Genomic DNA, 23,691 nt, shown 5'->3' on the forward strand with positions numbered 1-23,691 from the left:
TAACAGATGCAAGAACTAAAAATATCCATTTGAAGAGAGCTTACTTGAGATAATCTTCAGCTCCCAAGGAGGAGGAGGAAGGTTAAACTCCTTATACATCATCTTTGTCTAAGTCAAGCAGTGACAGCGTGTTGACTAGCAGACAAGTATCTACTAGAGAAGAATTAAAAAAAAAAAAAAAAAAAAAAAAAAGGCGCTTTTCCAGTCCCTGGTTATTGTCTATGAAGCCTGTCTGCTAAGGAGAACGCTTTATTTTCATTATTTAGCAGCTCGAAAATGAGTCAAACAGTAGTAACAGACTGGCACACAGCTTAGAAACATTAACTTCCACCCCAAGTAAGGAAAGGGAATGTCATTCCTGGCTAATCTGGGTTAATCGCCAACAAATACATGTTTGCTTAGCAATGACTGTAGTCCACATTTATTACTTGCTAGAAAAATAGAGAAATTGCTACTACAGGAAGGATACTAAAAAAAGTAATTTTAGGCTTTTAACACGAAATGAAGTTCTCAAATTTAAAATAGTTTTATAGATTTTTTTTCTTAATTTTATGATCAGCTTTGTAATGTGCTAGTATAAATAAAACATGTGACAACTAAAACATTAGAAAATGTCATTGAGGCTTCTACATAGTATTTATCTTCTTATAGCGAAAAAATGCTAACAATTAAGTGTATCTGAGGTATCTGACTCTTTAAAGGTATGAGAATCTACCTACCAGTACAGATTCATCCTGTTGCCTGTGCAAATTCTTACACAGGAAGAAGAATTTCATAAATTCACAGATTCTCAACTTAACTGTGGTATATTCTGACCTCAACTAATTATTATTTATTCAAATATATTATTCAGCATTTTGAATTCTCTTAGCACACATACAACATACATTTCAGATAGTAAGATATTAACATGCATTCTAATGTTCATATAATCTTGACCTTTATAACAATGCTAATTTTAAAAATGGAGATTTAGTTTCTACAGCTCAGAAAGAACTGATCTGCATGCACAGCTGAAGCAGCATTTGCTGTAATGCAAAAATCCTCGGCCTCATATCCCGGCCAACCTTGTATTTCACCTCTCCTGCAGCTTCAGCTGTTGTGTCAAACCAATTGGAGGAAGAAGTGATGCTGAAAGACARTGAGAAAGAAACCTGCTTGCTGGCATTTAGACAATATTCTTTGTTTCACACTTTTTAGGCTGATATAAGCATGAATTAAAGATCCTTAATAATAATGCTATGTACTGAGTGAAAAGTGTTCTAGACACTGAACTTTAATACAYAGAAAAAATCTCTTAGAGCAAATATACTTGATAAAGTCTACCATTTGACTCATTTTAAGGTTTTAGCTTTTTACTATTTGAAATGATAATATGATACAGTATACAAAGCTGGGGGAAAGTTTGAGTGGCATAGCCTTTCTCTTCTAGTATATCTGCACCCCAAGGCAAAGGGAAATTAAGAATCATCAACTATAGGGCATATCTGGAGAGCCCATGCAACAGGAATGACAAAAAAAAATCAAACATTACTTTATAACGAATAAAGTCATGATAACCTCACAACTATATTTTAGTCCATATTTTCCACTTACATGGCAAACCAATACTGCACACACACACACACACACAAACAAAAAACCCAAAAAACACCAACTTTTTTAGAACCAGCAAGGGATACCATTTCAGCTAGTGAATAATACATGGGCATTTACTACTGAAGGGTGCTTTAAAAGAGTATGACAAACACAAGATGCTTTGTTCTCTCACTTCAAGCAATGTTCTGCTACAGGTCTTCCTCTCTTAAATTTAAGAGTAGAATGGAAAGGACTGTCCAACTTCTGACAGTTGTTTGGATCCCACCTAAATTTACAGGTAAACGTTAAAACATTCTAGAGCAATATATGCACAAAAACCAAAAGTGAAATATGAAATGAACTGTTAATGGCCAAAACAGAAGAAGAATTTTGATTTATTTTATATGTACACACATATACATGTTATTATCTATATATGCATACATAAATATTGCTTAATTTAAACACTATGCAAACTCAACATTTTGACTTCCTACCTTTTGTTCGGTATATGAGAGAAAGATGAAAAAAACCTATTGAGTGTTCTCCACTTAGAGAAAATAATGTAATTTCAACATACAAAAATGCCTACAAGCACTCCTGGCACACAAATATACACAGTCATTAGGAAAAAAAAAACAGATGAATGAGAACATAGAAGCCTTTTTCCTGCTTCCAACAAAGTTTACAGTTTTGCTATTAACTTCAATGAGAATGGGAACYGGTCTTGAGCACTCCTTGCTCACTGAAAGAGGTCTATGCCACAACTTACTGGAACAGAATCACTGCTAGAACAGTCTTTAATCACAAACAGCCTCATAAAAGTGAGATTTTTATCCTCYGCAACACATCCTAAGTTTGTATCAAAGTGTACAGCACATAATAGTTAAGGAAACAATACAGTAAGAAATCTTATGTTTGCAGCATGGAGTTTGGTAGTAAAGAAAATGTTTTAAATGTTACTTAGATTCTGGACAATCTGTTCAAATACAGAATATACTTGCAAAAACCCARAAAGACATGCAGCTCCTTACTTCATGTAAACCTTTACTCATTTCAAACGAGACACCAGAAGATTACCTACAGMCCCTGAATTCATTGAAGAGCTGACAAATGCTTTTCGCCCATTCACAAACTTCCTTCCTTTTACATTTCCTCCCCTTTATGCTGAGCCTGTACATTTTAATAGCTCTTTCTCTGTTAGTAAAGAATTAAATGYAGGCTTTCAGTAGGAGCTTGACCCTCCTCACTGATCACAATAAAAAAAGCAACTCAGGTAGTAACTCTTGTCTCAGCAACCTGTAAGTGCTATTTCAAAACTTCCAGTAAGCCAAGAATTTTCTACTTCCAAAGCCTGTATGTTATCAATTTTTAAGTTCAGCCTATATTATGAACGATTTTATAAGCTACTTTGAAGCAATGCTTAACATTAAAGAGCTTATTGCACACGCACAAGATCTAGAAGCAGGACAAACCTCAAAAGCAGCCTCATTTGGATACAGGGGACAGATACAAAGTACAGCCCCATAATTCTTGGCCYCAGGAGAGATGACTTCTCCTGGCTTTGCTGATAGGACCCGCTTGGGCTGGCAACCACAAGCAAGGCTGACCAAGGCTTCCACCAACCTGTCCTATGTGAGAAGGGGCTGTAACAGCAGGATCCATGATTTAGTGGGCCTTGCACCCTAGTAGAATCACCAAGAGAAGGAAGATGCTCCAGCTGGAATTTCTAGCTGATGTAAAGTCATCATTTCTTAAGAAAAGTCAAGTAGAGCAGGATGGAGAACTTGGGTCTACTACTAGTTCACTAAAAGGTATGTGTGTGGGGGGGAGCGGTATGTCTTAAAGAAGAGTTTGGATCACTATTGGGTTTTATAGGATCTTCACCACAATGTAATTCACACTTCTTTCCATGGTAGAATGTGCTCTTTTAGGACAACAATATAAAGTTCAGCTTGTGAAAGCAACAGCCACTGTTTGGGGAATCAAAAATGAAATATCATACAAGCTCCTCACACGCACAGATTTTGCAAACGTCAATCAAGAAGTCAGAAGCATGTACAGCAGACTGCCCTGCAACAGTGCAGGAAACCCTGGATTTTTTTCTTCTTCTGGATTAATCTAATGAAAATCATCTCAATGTTTTATTAACAACAAATCCAAGACTGCAACAAGTTGCAACCATTTCCAACAATTACCAGTAAATGCTGAGCAATCACCTGCTCTCCATCAATTCCATAATATATTAATAGATTCCTACGGATGCTAACTGCTAAAATCAGTTCTCCATAAACTTGAACCATTATAATCAGCTCCTTTTTGAAACCACTGTTTCTATGCAGTGCTTCACAACACTGGCATCTTATAAACAAGGGTCACAGAATAAAATGCAAGAAAGGATTATATAAACAACCATATCAGACTCTCTTTTGAGGACTCAAGAATAGCAAAAAATGTTATCTAATGTTCAACACTGTGAAAAGTCATTAACTTCAAAGCATGAGTCTCACCCCAGTCACCTCTGAAACGGAAATTCCGCAGCTGTTTAACAGCACAACAGTGCAGAGTCACATAAGAAGGAAGATAATTGTTATTCCCAATTGAAAGGGCAAGGAAAATTTAGGCTAAAAGAAAAGCTCCTGCTTCAGTTACTAAACTGAAGCACGGTCAGAAAGGCAGACATTTAAACAGGCTGTTCCTTTAGTAGTGACCACTCTGAGAACTACAGCAGGATCAGGCACACAGCTATCTAGTGGTGATTTCCTCCACACAACCTCCACAATGACAGGGAATCACTATCATATATATGTGCATACATATGCTACCTGGATATGTGGCAATGCTCACAGCTACAGATGTATTRAACTCTCTAACTGGTCTGAGATTATCAAATCATAGAATGCCGAAGGTTGGAAGGGACCTCAGRGGTCATCGAGTCCAACCCCCCTGCTCATGCAGGGTCACCTAGAGCACGTGGCACAGGGCTGCATCCAAGCGGGTTTTATAGGATCTTCAAGCATGGTCCAATCTGTTATCAAGCTGGTAGGAAAAATTACAGGAGTGTCAAATTGTGAGCTTTTTCATAGTACAGATTACAAATTAGCAGCAAGCATTTCTATAAAAGATACCTGGTAACAAAAAAATACTCYGAGTTTGTATCCTCTTCCCTTTACACTGCACGAAGAAGATCTGAAAGGTTGCACATATATCATCAAGCAGAAGGAGTTTTGTTTTCTTTTTCTCTTCCTACCAAAACATTTGGATTCATGGCATGTCTATCCTGCTAATCCAACAGACCTTATGGACAACGGAAGTTTTGGGGCTAAACAATGCAAATTCTCCCTCAAAAAAAGTTAATCATCCTTCTGATTCTTCTTCTACTGCCTGCCCTGTATTTAGTCATTTATGTAAAGACAAACCAAATCATAACCACTACATTTTGCTTGTGCTTGCAAAACACAAAGCAAGAGGGAACTGGGTCTTTTGTTTTTAAGCACAAGTTTAACTCAGATGACATTGAATTACAGAAAAAAATCTGATTAACAGATATACAACATCAATTTCCTGTATTAAATGTTATCAAAGCCATCATTCTAATTTTCTGCTTCCCCTTTCTAGACAAAAAGGTTTGATATTTTTAGTCACACAAAATGCTTTTTTATATAAAGACATCTGCACAAAAAAAATCAAAAATTTTATAGTCTTTTGTCTATTATAAGGAAGCAAAAGATTTGTTTAGCTAAATTTGCAGTCGCCTTTAATGTAATACTAGGGCTTTGTGCTACAGTGGATTAAAGCAGCATCTGTTCTTCTCTGGAAAACTGGAGTCAAATCACAGCAGCGCGGTAAACTTGCCATCTCTATCTGTACCCTAACCACTATTGTTCTCCCAGAAATAAATAAATTCCAGCAAGACATAAGAAATGTTACTGGAATGTGCCGAAGATATTTTTGATTAATAAGTGCTGCTAAAAGCTCGTAATCATTAATTACCTTTGCAGAGCAAAGCTATATGAATTAAACAAAATCTATTTACCTAAGTTCCAGTATTAAGTGAAAATATACAAGATGCTAAAAATTGACTTTGTAATTCTATCAATTTTTTAGGCGAGGGAACAAAAACATTGAATCAAAATTGAAAATTCGCATTTGGCCATGGCCCATATTCTACTTAAACACAAATGGAATTTAAACAGAGCATTGCTAACAAAAGCAGTACACCAACATACTTTCTCCCCCAATCCCTTTGATTCATTTGCTCACACTTCCAGCTGTTCTGTGATCAGAGGCACACCCTCTGATTTAAGGTAACAAATAGTGCAATTAGGGCTCCATACTGACTACAGTTTTAGAGATCTCCTGCAGCTCTGTTATTAAATAAACATATATAAAAAAAGCTACTGTGATTAAAATATGTCTACTCAGAAATTAATGACAAAGTTGACATTGATTCTGATGGAAAAAAGAATTATGYAAACATTGAAGGAATAAGAGAATTGCATCCTTAATGTCTTTCATACCTGATGGTAAATCCTGGAGATTGGCATCCAATGGAGAGGTGTAACAAGCACAAYTGTTTTTATCCACCTCAGGTGGTGATCCTTCACATTTTTGAACATAAGGAGAATGGGCAGGGTAAGAAAAACTATTCCTTTGCACATGTCAGAATCTGGTAAAAACTGAGAGTCAGGTGGGGTTATGAAAAAGAGGGTTGACAAGTTTGCTGTTTTCCTGCAGGAATCCTGGGGTTCTCTGAAGACCTCGTGGATAACTTCCAGGAGAGCTTTATGGCATTAATATCTCAAAACAAACAAATAAAAATGTCCTAAGAGTGGGCTAAACCCAATTATACTCATTGAGAGTACAGGAGCTGAGGCTATACAGTTAAGTCAATGTAACAATCTAATACCACAGAGCACACAAGAGGATGTATTTGTACTAGGAAAACAGACTCAGTTTTAGCTTTTTTTTTTTTTTTTTTTTTTCCTTTTTTTTTTCCTAGTTCTTAGATGTAGATGCCTGAAGTCTGAGTTTCACAGGTGTCAAATATGAAGAAGCACAACTGAAATCTGAGGACATGATAAATGCCTAGAGATGGCATTTTACAACTGGAGACAAGCATTGGGTTTGGTCCAGAATGACACTTGCATCTACCAACTGGGGACTGGCTAACTTCAGRCCAACTTTCAGAATGACAGCTACTTCAAGCAAAGGCACTTTGCAAGTATGGCCAGAATAATCTTACTCTTAAGAATAATCTTAATCTTAAATGTTCATTCATCACCCCTATAATTGGGAAATCTTCCTCTTCAGAAGTTTGATTTTTGACATTTCATCTTTAAACTTCAAAGAAAATTTCATCAGTATAAAGCATAAAGACAAGCTGTATTTCAAAGTTGTTGCACTCTTAATCACGACACCTCATATCTAGATCCTCAGAAAACTCTATTTCCAAGTGAGGGATTCCTTATTTTCATGAATAAGACTTTCAAGACTAAGTATTTCAGGAATACCTTCTAGAACTCCCATAAACAAAAATGCAATTCTTTCCAGACAATTTTCATTTTGCAAACATGATATGGAAATAAAGAAGGGAAAAAAAAAAAAAACATAAGGCAGCGGTACTTTCTATCCTAAAAAATTGCTTCTCAACTCTCAAGCAAAGCGCTCTGTTGACTGTTAGTGATGGTATCGTTGCCCAGAGAAGGGCTACTTACCCAGTGGCAAATGACAACAGCTTTTTATGCCAAGTGCTAGGAATGCGCAAATATCAATTTGCAACAAGAGCAACAAATMAGAGTTCTAGTTCAACTTGATAGCTGCATTTTTAGGTGAAAAAGATGAATCCTTTGGGCTTCCTTACCTGAAAAGGGGAGAATATTCAGCAGAACTGAAATACAAAATGTATATTAACTGCACCAGGATTTCCAGGCAGCTTCCAAAGGGGTTAAGAAATAACTCTGTTGATATGCTCTGTATTAAACACCACTGGTTAACTCAGCTTTTGTAGTAAATTCCTATCTTTGGTGCTAACAAATTATTTCATAGAAGCACAAACATGAAGCACCTCACACACAGAATGCCAGGGCTGCCTCGGCCACCTACTCTGCTAGGAGAACAAAGGCTGCTGGATGACAGCGCTGMCACCACCACCAATTTCTGTGATTTGAACAGGGGATCGAAGCAACAAAATGAGCTTTGCACCAAAGGAGAAGTAAAAAGGAGTCATTTTAATCTCCAAGACTGAGGCTCTCCAAAAGCGACAGACAGATGTCATGAACTCTGTGTTTACGGGAGGGATATCTGCCACAGGCACCCRCAGCTATCTGAACCAAGGGCTCAGCAATTCTTCTGTTAAGGCAGAATAATCAAGCTTAACTGAAAAGAAGAGCATAGCAATGTGCAAAGGGAGGGGGAAAAAAGACTGAAACAGTCGCTATGTACCAAAATAACTGTAACTGTATGAATACAGGCCATGTCATTAAAGTAACATGTGCATTATGTTATGCAGCAAACCATACAATGTAATGTCATTTATGCACCAGCACTTCCAAATGCACGCAGCAAACTTCCCAGCTGAACTTTATTTTCCCAAGGGTAAAAACTGACCTCAGGATTTTTAAATGTGTRACTGCAAACTGTACACAAAAACCTTTTTCTTACGAGGAAACATTTTCCTTGCACAGAAAGGACATTTTGTATTCACATGCAGCCACACCACGTCGAATCACTTCCTTCTTCTATATTCTTTTCGCACAYGCTTTAAGACGTTGAATACACTAAAACAGAGGGTTCTTCAACGGCAACCGCTTCAGGAGGCAACCGAACTGTTTCCCTAGCGAACTTCACAGCGCGCGGAGCTCCGCAGCGACACGCGAGGGGTCCCGTCAGCCCGCGCCGCGCGCCCGCACTCCACAAAGCGGCGCGAGGCGCCCGGCCCCGCACCTCAACCGCCGCCAACGGTCCCAACGGTCGCCGGCCGCCTCGCGTCCCCCCGACCCCCGCCGCTCACCAGCTGTCCAGCTCCAGCTCCAGCAGCGACTGGGTGCGCTCCGAGCTGCAGTGCAGGCACCACATGGCCGGGCCAGAGTCGCGGGCGGGCAGCCCCGCGCCGCCACCATAGCCGCCCGAGCCGCGCAGCGCCGACCGACCGAGCGGGCGCGCGCCCGGCCCAGCCCCGCGCGCAGGCGCCGGCGGCTCCAGGCCGCGCGCGGGCGAGGCCGGTTGCCCGGGCAACGCGCGCGCGCCAACGGCCGCCTCGCCTCARCGCTCCCGCCGCCGCCCGAACGAGAAATAAAGTAAAAATAAAAGAAAATCAGGCGTGTTTCAAGCGTCGCGTTACCAGCCGTGCCCTGCACCGGGGATCAGTGGGTAACTTACCCGAGACAAGAGGCTCTAGCACCGTGCGGTTCTGAGCACAGAACCGCAAAGCTAAAAGTGTTCCACATTCCCCAGAACAGAAAAAAAATAACTTAGCTTCTTTTAAAGAAAATCTTAGTGTGGTGAGAGCAGCTGTGCTGGTGGCAAGTATTCCACTAATTCTCCACACACTCTTATTGCAAAGCACGCAGCTTGGCAAGGCAGTTCAGCCACTTTGTCACTCCAAACAATAGCCTCTAAATTTCCCCATGATTGTTCTGAATGACAGCACAATAATCCACAGGATTACTTTCAATAAAACATTTTCTCTATATATTACACTACTTAACACATCCACTTTTGCAAAACTACTAAACTACTTGTGCTTTGTGATGCTTCCCAAGCCTTTCTCCCCAAAGCCCAGCAAAGCCAGGTGTCCACAGCATCCTGAGGAGCAACTCAGCTCCACCATTTATCCTTCCCCACAAACACCTCCAGATAAACCGGTCTCCTCTGCCTGTCTAAGCCACAGTTTTGTAGGGAACTTGCTATTTCTTTGGGAGACCATCCTAACAGCAGCATAGCTTTACCATCCAGCTGAATCCCCACCACAAAACCAGCAGATAAATAGTGCTACCTACAGGTATAAAGAAGTTAGTGTTTTGAGAAAACAGGAAGTCTCCTGTAGTTTTACTCTGCAATAAAGCAAGAAAGCAAGATGGGTTGGAGTTTCTTATGAAAACATTTAACAGGATCATTGGAAACACTTGCTTTCCAAATAAGTTTCTCCACACCCAAATGTGCATTACGTCTATGGACACTGTGCAAATGGCCTGACCGCAGATGCTCCTGCGCTCTGTCCCATGCCAGGGACTGGGGAAAGGGAAGCGAATGAAGAAAACCAGCACCCTTCCTGTAGGGTGTTTCCCTGTTTTAGTTTTTGGAAGCTCACCACAAAAGGCTTCATTCATAACCAATTGCACAATGTTTATTGAAATTTTATGTGGGGACTAAGCAATTTGCAGTATACTTTCAGAAATAAAAATATTCCACCAAATAAAATAAATGCTGGCTAATCTCTGCAGCTTGGGGAAACTCTGCAGTTCTTAAAATGTTACTCAAACAGATCCAGTAAAGAAGGAGCACAAGGACTTGTCTACAATTACTTCTATATACTTGTACTGTATATACAACACCTCTCTTTGTAACACTGACTATGGGAGCTGATCACATCTTTCTCAATGATAAAAGAATCAAAGCAGCTTCACATGAGCCGAGCGAAATATTTAGGTTCAATACACATTTTGCACAGGTTCCTAAGGAAGCATTGGGCATGGATCCCACAAAGCACACAAACACTAATTTACCTAGCTTTAAGCGAGGTTGAAATGCATTAAAGATGTGTCCGTAACAGCCGTGTTGACAGTGGCATTCAGGGCACCACGGCCGCCTTTGGAGTTGCGTCTGGGATATCCCAGGAAGCCGAGCCTCGGACACACAGCCACTAGCAGCAGTCCCACATTTTCTGGTCCTGACTCAGTGCCCTCCCACATCAATCGTCCGCTCTCCTTGCAAGTGGAGAGAGATCCAAAGCAGGCAGAAGTCATCCTCAGGTCAGCTACTGAAACTGGTTACCAGAGGAGAAACCAAGCACAGACGGTTTTAGCGCAGACGATGAAGGAGCATATGTATGGTATGTGCAGCTCAGATGGCAAAAACAGACACAGAATTATTTAAAGAAAAAGCTTCTAAATCCTTGTCAAACACTATCTTCCTTCAACATTGGTGGGCCATTCCACCATATCTCTTGTTTCCAATACCACTTAAGGTATCAACAAAGCCTCTTCTCCCTCAATCTCAACAATTCTAAATTCTCCAATTTGTTTTTTAACCATTCTGCTGCAAAGTTTCTGTATAATCATTTTGTGTTTTAGTGGCAGTCCTTAAAACCCAAGGTATYGATTAAACATCAAGATCTTGTACACATTCAAATTATAGTTTCTTTCATGTATTCCAACAGAGGGAATTAAAAGCAGAAAAACAAATTCTTGCTGCACTAGGCAGATGGCCTTGTGGTTTGCGAGTCGAGACAGCCTGATGCAATTATTTTTGGAAAGCTTTCTTTAAATGTTTGTTTTTAAACATTCCCAGGCCATCTTCACTGAGCCATAATCCATTCTGCATAAACTCTCCTCAGCCAGGTAACAGGCTGTGATTAGGCTTGACTTTTTAGGACAGTTTTCTGGAAGTATGTAGCTATACAGCTATATATTTTTACTCTCCTGACTAGAAAAGTGCAGTGCTCTTTGCCAAGTATATTAAGGAGTTRTTTCAGGCCTCAGAAGAAGGGGCCAGCAGAGGATTTCTGTCAGCACAGAGCTAATGTGCATTTTTATATCTCTTTATCCATCTGCTCCTTGTGTTGGAAGCTTTGGCACAACCAGTAGGACATGTGGGGGCTCCTATATACTGTTGTTTTCCAGCTGCCATTTGGCACCTAGCTCACCTTCAAGCTGCCACCAAGATACTGTGGACATGTGTGCTGCAGGATAAGGAGATGGGAAGTTAAGTTGCTGTATCTTAGTATCCTTATTCCCAGCAATTTCTGGGAGCAGAGCTAATAGTAAACACAAAGTTGTATTTCCTCCATGAAAACAAAATCGAGCTGACTTAAGAAAAACTAAGTTACTAGCAAATTTCTGTTCAACAGGAAGCAAATAAAGATTTCAAACCACAAACTTGTTTTCACTAGACCCGGACAAACCTWAAGGAGGTGCAGGACTCTGAACCACCAGGGTACATGGCACAACAAGGACAACAGCAGCCGCAGTGGATTGACAGGTCGTTCACTATTCACCGTAGTTGTATTTGGTACCATCCCCATCATCTCACTGTGCCCAGTAAATACCGACAGCAGACTTACAAAGATAGCTCCATTTTTGTAACTGTTCTTATATTTATCAATGCCTCAGCAGAGAATGTTATCCTTAGACTAGTCAATCTGTCTTGCTGAAGCTAACCACAATTTATTTCTAATATGGAATATAATTGAACCTTAATTTAAGCACAGCACACTGAAATTTTGGGTTATCCAGTAATTTACATAAATCACTGTTATTTAAAGTGTTAATAGCTAAGATAAGGTTTATAAGCCCCCAGAGTGCAACAAACTCAATTTGTAATTAAAAACACACAGCAATTTGTATAACATGTCATCTAAATCCACAGTAATTATGACCCTGCTTAAGAGTAATTCACAACTTAATCACATTTAATACACCATTATTTCCAAGACCTAAAAGGCTAAAATGGGTAAATGGGTATTTTTGCATTTTGCTTGAATGGATTTTTCATTTTGCTTGAATAAAAGCAAAGGCTTATCCAGAAAACAAAGAGGAAAAAACTACTAGGGAGGCTCTTCTCCAGAACATGAGTACTGTCCCAGAACCAGGAACTGTCCCACAATAAAGTGCATATACAGATCAAAATGTTATTCCTCTCATGCTACACTTTTGGGACATGTTAGTTGATCTCTTTCTTTTAATCCAGTTAACTTCTAGAAACAAATTCACTATCCATAACATAGGTCTTCCTCCCCCTCCTCCAGGAATTCTCTGCTTTTCATACTCTCCCTTCACCCAATATGCCCAATAAAAATGTTCTTTAACAAAAGTTTTTTAAAAAATCTTGTGATGCATCAGTGGCAAGAGTGTGCACTGCACATAAAATGCTCTTACTCAATATTTTGTTTTGATGTGTCATGATTTTCAACAAATATTAATTCTTTAACTATAAAAAAACCCAACAGTATACAGTGATATTTTTTCCATATTATCAGGATTTTTATATACATATATATAATATATATACACATTACCAAATATGCCATGTAGTTCTTAATATACTCATCATAGTTTGCATGCCCCCAAACAGATTTCTTACCATATTCCATTAAAAAGTGCTTCATTTGCTTTAGGAGTGCCCTACCTTTTTGGTTTTGTGTCATTTTCTTCTTTCAAATGATGTCCAAAATCAACAGCTACAACTTCGCTTTATTTTTTAGCCGAACTTACAATGCCTTTAAATAAACACATCTGGGAAAAGGCTTTATGGTGTCTGTTGCTATGGAGCAGGCAAAACAATGAATCTTTGGAGTCATTTTGCTCTTCTAAGAACAGATCCAAAGCCTATTAAGGCAATGGAAATCTTCCCTCACTTCAAGGGGATGCAGACTAGAAACTGCACTTTTCAGCTATGTACCTCAAAAGAAACACTTACAAAAAAATAAAACAGTATTATCCCTATGTGAAAGCTGCAAACACTGAAGCACAAAGAACGTAAGTCCTAACAGAAGAAAGTTAGAACAACTTTTCAAAGTCACCTTGCAGATGAGTGGGAGAATTGAAGATGAAACAGGAATCTACACATTCCTGGCCTTTTACCACCTTGCATAAACAAGATACTTTGTTTAGAGTGCAGAATAAAGAAAATGGTCCAGGACTGGCTTCTGAAAAGAAGCCCTGCTGGAGTCTACAATAAACCTTCCCCTAAACCCTGTTTAGGAGATTTGGATAAGGGGCCTTGTTTTGGAGGAAAAAAGTAATTTTCAAAAGGATAAAGATGTTCCAGGATACTAGGGCACATTCATTTACGCAATGTGTAAGCATGCAAACCAGACAACTATGTAAACTATAGCAGGCTGTAAAATACAGACAAAATTTCACAGATGAGAAAAGCAAGCCTTAAAGAGGATTTGATCACATTCAAACTTTGAGACCCAAGCCAGGATTCCTGATGGAAAATTCTCTGCTGTCAATACTASGAACCGATTTTGTCCCTCAAAGTCAGTCTTAAAAACCCCCATTTGTGCCAAAAGCAAATGTAAGCAATGTCTTTTGGTGCACTAGCACCTGACACAGTGCTAGACAGAGCTTGAATTTAGTACARGATTTACAGATTTTGAGAAAACTGATCACGTTGTTTTTACCTTCTCTGGCTGTGTCTCTGCTCCCCTGAGCGCTGCTCACAGCAAGATGCACTTCTGGCATGCCATAAAATTCAGCAGTTATTCGAAAACTGCATTTCACTATATCACCACCAAAGTATTTCAGTTTCTCTAGACGGATCCACAGGCACGCAAGGTGATTATTTCTTTGTGTRTGATGAGCACGTGACCTCTCTTTTGAAAAAATTATCGCAGGGGGCCCCGGCTGCTGTTCTTGGTGCCTCCAGGACTCAGTCCAGCGGGGAAGCTGTACCTGGGAAGCAGAGGCTGCAACCTTGGTCTGCTGCTGAGAGCTGCTAGCTCTTCAGGAAAAGCCGCTTTCCTCCYGCAGATCCACTGATGGGAGGAGAACGAAGGCCTGGAGACCCCCAAGGGAAGTACAGCAGCAAATAAGGAGCCGGAGAGCCCCTTTTAAAAGACGTTCATCTACGAGCAAACAAATGCCATTCAATTGCTAGAAATAGTAGATCGAAACAGAAGAAGTGAGAAAGGAAAACCTTTGATCCACTTCTATGGGCAATAAAGGCAGGACTCTGTACTGTGAAACCAGGTACCTGGGGTTTACAGCTCTGCCGATACCACTACACATGCACTGGCGCTTTGTGTCGCAGGCAACGCGTCCTCCAGGAGCGCCTTCCCTTTCCCCGCTCCGGCCGCGGCGCTGGCGCTGCTGAGGCCGGGCGCACTGGGCCAGGGGCGCGAGGGCAGCGGGCGGGCGGCTCCGCTGGCTGCGAGCGGGAGCTCCAGGTGCTGCTGTGCCCGGAGCTGCCATGCGCAGGATCAGCAGCGATGCTGAGGAGCCGCCAGCGYCGCAGAGCGCGGCCCGGCACCACGGGCTCCACTGCCAGGCTGCTCTTCACTCCCGGGGAACCTTCCCGGCAGGAAGGCGGCAGCTTTGGGATCGCATGAGCTGGTGGTGCTATTGATGGGCATGCATTTACCTGCCCCTCCAAATCTGCTTCTGGAAAAGAACTACACCCAAGTAAGATTATAATGGAACCATCGCAATGGTTTGTATCATTAGAGTATTACTGAATACAGCTGCTAATAAAAAAATAAAAATAAAAAATAWAGGAATTAACTGTAACGATACCCAAAGCTCTCTGTCCAGTCTATGCAACGGTTAACACACGAATAACATATCTTTAAATGAGGTTGGGCAAAACATGAACATTGGGATGATTCATACAATCCAGCTAGCTCATRCACAGTATATTAACACTCTTGAAACACCTCATGTAAACCAACTAAAAAGAACCATTCTTTTATATATATTTATGCACACACACASGTAGGTTCCCTGCAGCCTTCATCTACTCTCCGTTTTATAGCAGTAATAATGTGCTTTCTGGGAAAGGAATTTTAGGGGATTAACGGCTAGCCAAGATTAACAGTGCTTGGTTATGCTTCATATAATCAACATCATCTCAATAGCTCTCAATCCCCAAGAAAAACGTACTTTTGTTTGCTTAGAATTTAACAGACTTTTTCTTCAGTTTAACAATTTACAATTTTGTAACAGGAGTGAGCTTGTGCGTGCATTTTGTGCTTCAGGCACACACTGAAGTCAAGAGCAAAAATGAGCGGCTACCTTCAACACAGCTATACTAATATTTTCTATTTCTGAAATATTCAGAATTGTGTTTCTTTAGACAAAAACGTGAAGAAGCACATGCCCCACCAATATTAACTGAACATTTATGAATACTAGCTAGCATTAAATGCATATCTGAAYGTTGCTAATTTATGCTCTATATAATACAGCCTTCGTGTCTGCAGGTGTGTCCTTCCTCGGGCCCTGTGTGGCACGCTGCACGGAGTAGGCATGTGTACAGCACACCCCACGCACAAGGGCATTTTCCAGGAGTTATCCTGCTGCAGCAGCATTCCGAGCCCAGCATTTCTTCTACTTGAAGCTCAGCTTGGGTTACAGTTGCTCATTTTGATACCAACGACTAAGTTTGAATTATGTTATTACAATGACAAATATCACCCTGTGGCATTAGTGTCCCACAGATAAATAAAATAGTTTTCTAAAGTCTAATTTTAAGGCAAAGGCACCTCAAGAARCCACTTCTTTACTAATTGCCTACTTAAATAAAGCAGGAGGGAGGAAATTCGAGGGCAGGCTTCATTCTTTACCTAAGGAAGTTGCATTTGAAAGCRTCTTGGTAAAATAATGTAAGAATTTCAGCTGTAGTGCATGACTGTGCAATATGAAATCTATTAAATCAGGAAGGGAATATATCTACAAATACATTTTATCTGTCAAACACATCAGTACAGAGACACACTGTATCTCCGAGTGAGATAAAAGATTTAATGCAAAAGCAGAAACGTTTATGGACAAAGTACCTCCCTTGGCAGCCGTCCTTTGCAGATGCCCRTGCCGATGGTGCCACGTCCCGGGCGGGCGCCCTGTTATGCCCAACGCCCTGCAAGTGGCAACGCGCAGAGCCGGGGTCAGCGCAGCAAAGGGGGATCACTCAGGGAAAACAAAAGCCTCAAACCACATTTGCCAAAAATCACACAGAAAAGTAAGTAACTGAACTAAGATCACCCTATATATTTATATCCCAGGAAACAGCTGTGCCAAGAACAATACATCTCTGCATGGTAACGAAGAACGAGCCTCTGCTAATTGTGCAAGGCCCTGAACTCCACTCAGAACCGTAAAATCTCTCATGTGGACAGGCTGCAAGCAGAGAGTGAAGAAACAGCATTTAACCCCAGTGTAAATTATACAAACAAGCATTGAGTTTTTTCCAAGGTAGCATTTACAGCTAATAAAACCTTTGAACGCTATTTTGTTTTGAGACAGATAGAAAATAAGCAAAAATACAAGAAGAACCAATAAACACATTTCAGAAAAGAAGCATTCCTTACTAAAGCAGAATAAACAGCACTAAAAAAGGAGTACTGTTGTCCTGCAGTTTTGTGCAGCACAGGCCGGAGGGCTCCTGCAAGCAGCCCAGCACGTTTGCTGTCCTCTCTGTTGAGCTGTGACGAACTCCCAGAAAAGGGGCACAGGCAGCACTGCTGCTCTCCGGCAGGAAGGCGGGACACGCTCTGCYTTATCCCTCGAGTGCCAACGCGCAGCCCTGCCCGGCTCTGAGCTCCAGGCTGCCCCGACGAGGCTCCACATTCTCCTATCTGAAGATACATCCACGAGGTAGCCCCTTCCTGAACTTGAAAGCAGAGGCAACATGCGAAAGACTTTGATAATGTCCAGGTGCTTCTTTAAGCATTATTGAAGAAGAGAAGAAAGAAATCATCAGAAAATGTGGCATTAATTTTGTACTGGATTTTACTTGCCACACATCAAAGATTTAGAAGTTATGCATTACTACAGAGTGATATACTTGAGCATAAGGAGATTTTACTATTTGTCCCCTCACACTCCCTCGCTCCTCCCTAACCTGCCAGGCAGGACAGTGGTGCTGGAGGCAGGAGCCAACACACCAGGGCCCCTGCAGCCACCCCGGGGCACCAGGGGCACCTCTGCTGGCGCCCGAGCTGGGGCAGTGAGCGGGGACACCAGGCCTGGGAGCTCCGTGCAAACCACGGCAACCCAGCGAAGGCCCCAGGCTAGTCCTCACCCGGCCAACACCCACAAAACGACTTACACTTACTGACAGGTTTAGTCCTCCAGCTGCCGGTGCCCAGGGACACTGAGGACATGCAGGACACTGCTGGGCCTCTGCTTCATCGCTTGCATCACGGCTGCCCTGCACTTGTGCAAGATGCCCAGCAAAGGCACCGCCAGAAGCAGCAGTCTGCGCACAGACCCCTCGCGCAGGGCACGTTTGCTCTCAACGAGCAGCACGTTTCCTTGTGCAGCTCTGGACCGGCCCTTCCCGAGGGCCGTGCTCCGGCACTGCCGCACGCTGACCGACAGCACAGAGGTATCCGTGTGCTCAGTGCCTGCGAAAGCTCTTTCTTGCAACAGCCCTTGTTCTGAATGCAGATGACGACGACACTTTAAAGACGCACGTTCCCCCTGCCCACAGAGCTGGCCCAAGGTGAGGCAGCAGCGCCAGCCTCCCTGCCCCCCCACCTACCTAAAGGAATTGGCTGCTGACCGCCAGCCCAAAGCCTCCAAGCACAAAACAGGGGACTTGCACCATGAACTCACGTGAACTTGTGAAGTCACTGCTTCCAAAAGGCAAAATAAATCATCACATTTTATCACCCATAACAGAGACTGCTTTGCAGCGCATGACACTAATGAAGGCACGTTTAACTTTAGATGGACATCTTGCCCTACTGCAGAACATATTTAATAAAATGAGTCTTATGCCAACCTGGGTTAAAAAGAAAATGGAAAYCCATTACACTAATTAACTACCTGGAATATCTACCGCGAGGTGCGCACAGGGGCCTTCAAACACAGGCAATTAGTTTGCAGTAAGAGCTGCCCCCAGTCTCCTAGGAGAAGCTGGTGAGCAGGAAGCAGCTTCAGTTGCTCGGCTGCTACGAACGGAAAAACCTTCCTTCCTCCAGGCCTCGTGCCTGCGAAACAGGCTGCGGTAACTGAGCAAACACTGATGACCCTGAGCTAATAAAGCCATCGGTCAGGTGAACGGGAGACCCRCAGAGCTCACTGTAAGATTATTCAGTGAACTAGTTTATATCAACGGTACTTATCTTCATTGACATGGAGGAAAGATCCTCAGGACTCAAAGGGACTCGGCAACTTCTCCTCCTCAACACGCACACGACTGCAAGAGCAACTGGCGATTTAATCAATTTGTTTCCTTTCATGTTAACTGACTAGAGAGATTTCCTCATTCTCTAGGGCTGAATTTATCTCCGTCCCTCAGAGCTCCACTTGTCTAGAATCCAGGAAACTGCATTACATGAGCATTTTATTTTCTTGAGCAATTGCACAGCAGCAACCATTAGGACTAGAGGAAACGGCCACAAGCTGAGGCATCAAAAGTTCCACAGGAACTTGAGAAAACACTTTTTGACAGTGAGGGTGACAGAGCCCTGGAACAGGCTGCCCACACAGGTTGTGGAGTCTCCTTCTTTGGAGATCTTTAAAACCCACTTGGACGCAGCCCTGTGCCAYGTGCTCTAGGTGACCCTGCGTGAGCAGGGGGGTTGGACTCGATGACCTCTGAGGTCCCTTCCAACCTTCGGCATTCTATGATTCTGTGATTCTATGGGCAGAGCAGGGCAGCTGCCTGCAGCTGGTACCCGTGACTGGGGCCGAGCTGCGGGGTGGACCGCTGCGAATGGGGCTGTTGGGGGCAAACGCGACCACCGCCTTCCCCACGGCCACGAAGAGGCACCACGAGTGCGGATGACGACAGAACGGGCTGTTTCATAAGAGTGGAAGTCCCCTAGACAGATTGTCCCCAGTCTAGTCTCCAATAAAAACAAGTATTTTGCAGACTATAGATTCAGACTYCTACACTAAATCAAATTTAAAGCTAAGCTTAGGGTGCAAAAATGATTAGGCATGTTTACAGGAGACAAGCGAGCAACTGCCCTGCAGACCCTGCACGCTGCCAGAGGAAGTCACAAGGGTGAAACCAAGGAGGTGGCACAACCTATCTAATAGACTATGTTGGCAAGGTTGTTTTCAGGTATTGTAGACGTTTTCTTAGCAGAAAATGAGAGCAGGGAGAAACCTCAGCTACTTTGGCCTGGGTGCCCACTCACCTACCCCTCCTAATTCCGCAGCGGCGCCCAAGAGCGTCTCCTCCTGTGACACACAAGTGAGGGCTCTTCAAAACCCATGTCAACACCTTGCAAGGGACATCGACCATACCCTGCACTATCAAAACACCCAATATCATTTGCCATGAACAGACTACTGCTGCAGGCTTGAAGTTTTAACACAAAAATAACCTATTGAGCTAGCAGCTGGTCTTTTGACATACTCTTTAAGCATGTAAGTATTTAAGTGTATATGTTTATGTACAYATATATATAAATATATATAAAGGAGTGTCCATAAAGAGCTGCACACCAAAGGGGTACAACACTGAAGTCTAATGAACATGTGCTTTAAACTTAAACCTATGGTTATTCTGATCCTGCTTGCACGGCCACTGAAAAGGAGGAAAAAACACAGGAAACATTAGATGGAAAGATCATCTCAGTGTGAGSGACAACCTAAAAGCATTTAGTTACATAGTTAGTTATCACCTGAACCTCTTGGCATTTAGATCTCTTCTTAGAGACAAAGAAAACATGATGACAAGCGTAGCTGGTCTCCAAAAGGACTGCTGGAAACCAGCTGCAGACTGGATCAGCAGCTTGGATATTTTGCCATCTTTCGTTTACAGGAGGAACTGCAAAGCAACTGAAATGGACAGTCTTGATCAACTAGCTAAAATTATCCTAAGAATGCAGTCATACCTCACTTAAATTCACTATGTTTTTCTTCTTACAAAAAAATTTTCTTGCTACTCTGCACTGTTCTGATGAAAGAATAAATGTCAAATACTCTCAATGGACAAGAATATTCAGTTATTCTTACATGCAGAAATGATTTAAAAAACTTATAAAATAATTGCAAAAATACTTTAATGTGTCTGAACTATACGAGCTGCTTGTTTGGACAATCATTTCTGCAACTTCTCYTTTCCAGCATATGCAGCAAGCTTTTATTAGCCAACACAGTCACTTTAAACAACTAATTCTTTTCAAACACAAGACAGATTTTTAACTGAAAACTGGCAGCACAGATGCATGGTTTCATTTGCACCATTCCCTTTCTGCATATTGTAAATCGCAACGTATTTACCTGGGCTGAATACAGATGGCATGATTCACTTTGCCATGACTGGGCTGAGAAGGGCAGCAGAGCCTGCAGACTGCCCGACGCTGCCCTGGCAGGGCTGTTTCTTGAGAGTCYGCCTGTCAACCAGCAGCAACTTGCCCACAACACAGCTGTAAGAGCTCCCCCAAAACGCTGCCTATTTTAGAGATCTGGATTTACTTGCCCTCCACTACGAGCAGATAGAATGCTAAAGGAGGGGTTGGAGGAAACCTTTAAAATGAAAGGTGCTGAGCTCCAGCCTCAGGCGCAGTCGCTGCAGCAGCATCCAGGCAAACGCTGCTCCTGCCAGGTTCAGAAACACGATGCATCTTCCACAGGGTAACGCTGCTGCCCCTGCGGCCCCGCTCACAGCCCGAGAGCACCGCTGAGCATGGATGCTAATGAGAGAGACGCTCGTGGCTCGTCCCGGAATGTTAAACGCGATTTTATTGTGAAAATTTACTATGAAGAGCAGCGTATSATCCTCATTCTCTTTACCACCCAAACAAAGGTAATTATTCTGCTCACAAAAGACTTCTTGTAATCAAAGATAGCGATTTCATCAAACATCTGGTGAGAATTTCTGAATATGCTCTGTTTGGTTTTATATAAAGTCCTGGTGGTCCTGCAGGGAATTATAATGGCATATACATTTTTCAATTAATTCATTTCTAAAAATGAAAAATTAATTATTTCAAAACTGCTAGTAAAGAAGTCCAGACACTTCTATAAAGTTTTCAAATAAAAATAGCTTCTAATCCTTTATGGATTTTATTACACCCAGTAAATCACCATATAAAMATCTCAGGGATTCATTCTGTACTCAGATTAATTCCAACTGCGTGTCGGTTTTTCTCTAGTTGGWATATATTTTTCCTTAAAACACTCAGCTCTCTGACTGACTCTAACTATTAGGTGCCTCCCTGCCTTCTACTTGCAGCTGTACTTGTGTAATACTTTAAGTACGTGATACAAACACGGGAGGCAAAGTAACCAAAAAGCTTTCGACTGTTTCTCAGACAGCTCAGCTCTGCAGCAGGTTTTTCTGTGTTACTGCTCTTCAGAACCTGCTGGCAACCTAGAGGCCTCCTGCGCAGCTGGGGCTTGCAGAGCRGCACCTCTTCCAGCAATAGCTATTCTCTCTGTAACAGCAAAGGCTGAAGAGATGACTTGCAAAATACGCCAGGCACAAAAGCGGCAGGCGCAGGATTCCGCCGCCAGGCTGCAGTCAGGGAGGCTTTYTGGAAGCCTCCCGACCACCACTCCTGCCTCCAACATCCCTGCGGGACCGGGAGCGCTGGGCAGCACCCCGGGGGGACAGGCACCCCGAGCAAGTCAGCTGCTGCTGCAGGAGGCATCGGAAACGCCTGGAAGTTTGGAGTCTGCATCCCTCAAACCACAGGCTGGTTAACCAGTGCACCAAAGCCCTTCCCAAGCCCTGCTCCGGGAGGAGGGCAGAGGCCCAGCCCAGGCAGCTCTCACTGCAGCTCCTTTCCGCAAGTGCCACCGCTCCGGACCCTAGCCAAGAGGCCAGACGAGAGCRAGCAGGATGCTGAAATGATGCTCTCCTTCCTTCTGCTGGGATTTTGATATAGGATTTTTGTTTTATAGATAGATAGTTAAATATACACACACATATAACACATATATTATACATATATGACAGCATATATACTATTTATATATATACTGCTCATATACATATTGTTCAGGCATATAGCCACAGTTCGACAGCTTTATCTGCTCACTCTGTATTATTTTCTCTCTTCCGACCTCGGTGGTGTTATATCAGCGGTTGTGGCTACATTTACAGTTAAACCATAACATACCAGCTATAAAACCTGGATATGGCTCTTGGTGAACATACCAGCTATAAAACCTGGATATGGCTCTTGGTGACCTTTCCAGAAAGCTGTAAATCTGAAGCTGTATAAGGAACAAACAGTCCCAAAAACAAAAGCAAAAGCTTACTGAGGGAAACATTCCCTTCGCTTAGTCTCCTGTTTCCACCTAAATGTCAGAAACAATATGGATTTTCCAATAAATTATACTAAAATAGATTAAGTTTATGATTTCTAATAAAAGGCATTGTACATATAGGTATGCAGTATGGATAGGCTGATGTATAAGGAACCCAAGTAGCATTTCAGGTTGAACCAACCAACACARTATCACAACCCCTAACACAGAATAACCTTCCAGTGGGGAGATAGGTGCTAAAAAAGTTGGAGCAAAGCTGCCATTGAAAAACCTCAGTATTTATACTCGACTCTTARGAAAGCACTCCAAGAGATAAACCTTTTGTAAAGCCAGCTTTGATGAAAGCAGAAACAAATTTAKCTGTGGGAAATATGTATTTATGTAATTCTGCTATTTCAGATGAAAATTATTCAGCCAAACAGATGAGGTATGCTTTTATCTGACACAGATTGAAGAGCATTTAGGTTAGCTTGCATTAAGAGCCACAGCTTTCCTGGTGCCAGATTTTTAGCACTTTTTTCTTTCCCGCTTAATCTTTAAACAGCTTCTCCTGCTGCTCCTTGCTTACRCTGCCAGTGTCACCCTCAAGAGAACCAGGTGACAGGCTGCCCTTCCCTCACAGATGTATTGCTGCAGAAGAGTAAAATACAGCACAAAAGGTTTTCTTTGGAAAATTCCCCTTCTCCAGTCCCTCAGATATAACTTGCAAGGACCTAACTCTACTCCTGCGTGGCCACTGAGCAATTTACAGCCATGCAGCGTGGGGAGGCCGGGGAAGCGCAGCCCGCAGCCAGCGGCAGCCGGCTCCTTCCCTCCCGCCCCGCTGCCCACCCTCTGCCCTCTGCTAGCAAGAACAGGGGACGCTGCCTGTATAAAGGCACCTCTCAGTAATCTAGAGAGGGAATTTTTAGGGTCAAGATTATTCTTAGCAGCAGCAGCAGCATTCGTCTATGTTTTTCCAATACGGTTGGTTTCAGAAGCTGCTCAGTTTACA

The 23,691-nt window shown here is 42.4% G+C and overlaps 1 protein-coding gene across 7 annotated transcripts in view; it reads right to left on the bottom strand.

Moving 5' to 3' along the window:
* Positions 1-23,691, bottom strand: part of IQSEC1 (IQ motif and Sec7 domain 1) — a 243,425-nt gene that overhangs the window by 49,335 nt on the left and 170,399 nt on the right. For 2 of the 7 annotated variants that reach the window (XM_026046029.1, XM_026046028.1), the window contains exon 1: positions 8,591-8,655. The exons of the other annotated variants lie outside the window; for them this stretch is intronic. In XM_026046029.1, coding sequence (XP_025901814.1) covers positions 8,591-8,655 — 65 coding nt within the window. Of the gene's footprint in view, positions 1-8,590; positions 8,656-23,691 lie in introns of those variants that run through there. 7 annotated transcript variants of the gene reach the window in all.

The sequence above is a fragment of the Nothoprocta perdicaria genome, unplaced genomic scaffold (genome assembly GCF_003342845.1).
Source record: "Nothoprocta perdicaria isolate Ctin4 unplaced genomic scaffold, notPer1 scaffold_42, whole genome shotgun sequence".
In the NCBI taxonomy this organism is placed as follows: Eukaryota; Metazoa; Chordata; class Aves; order Tinamiformes; family Tinamidae; genus Nothoprocta; species Nothoprocta perdicaria.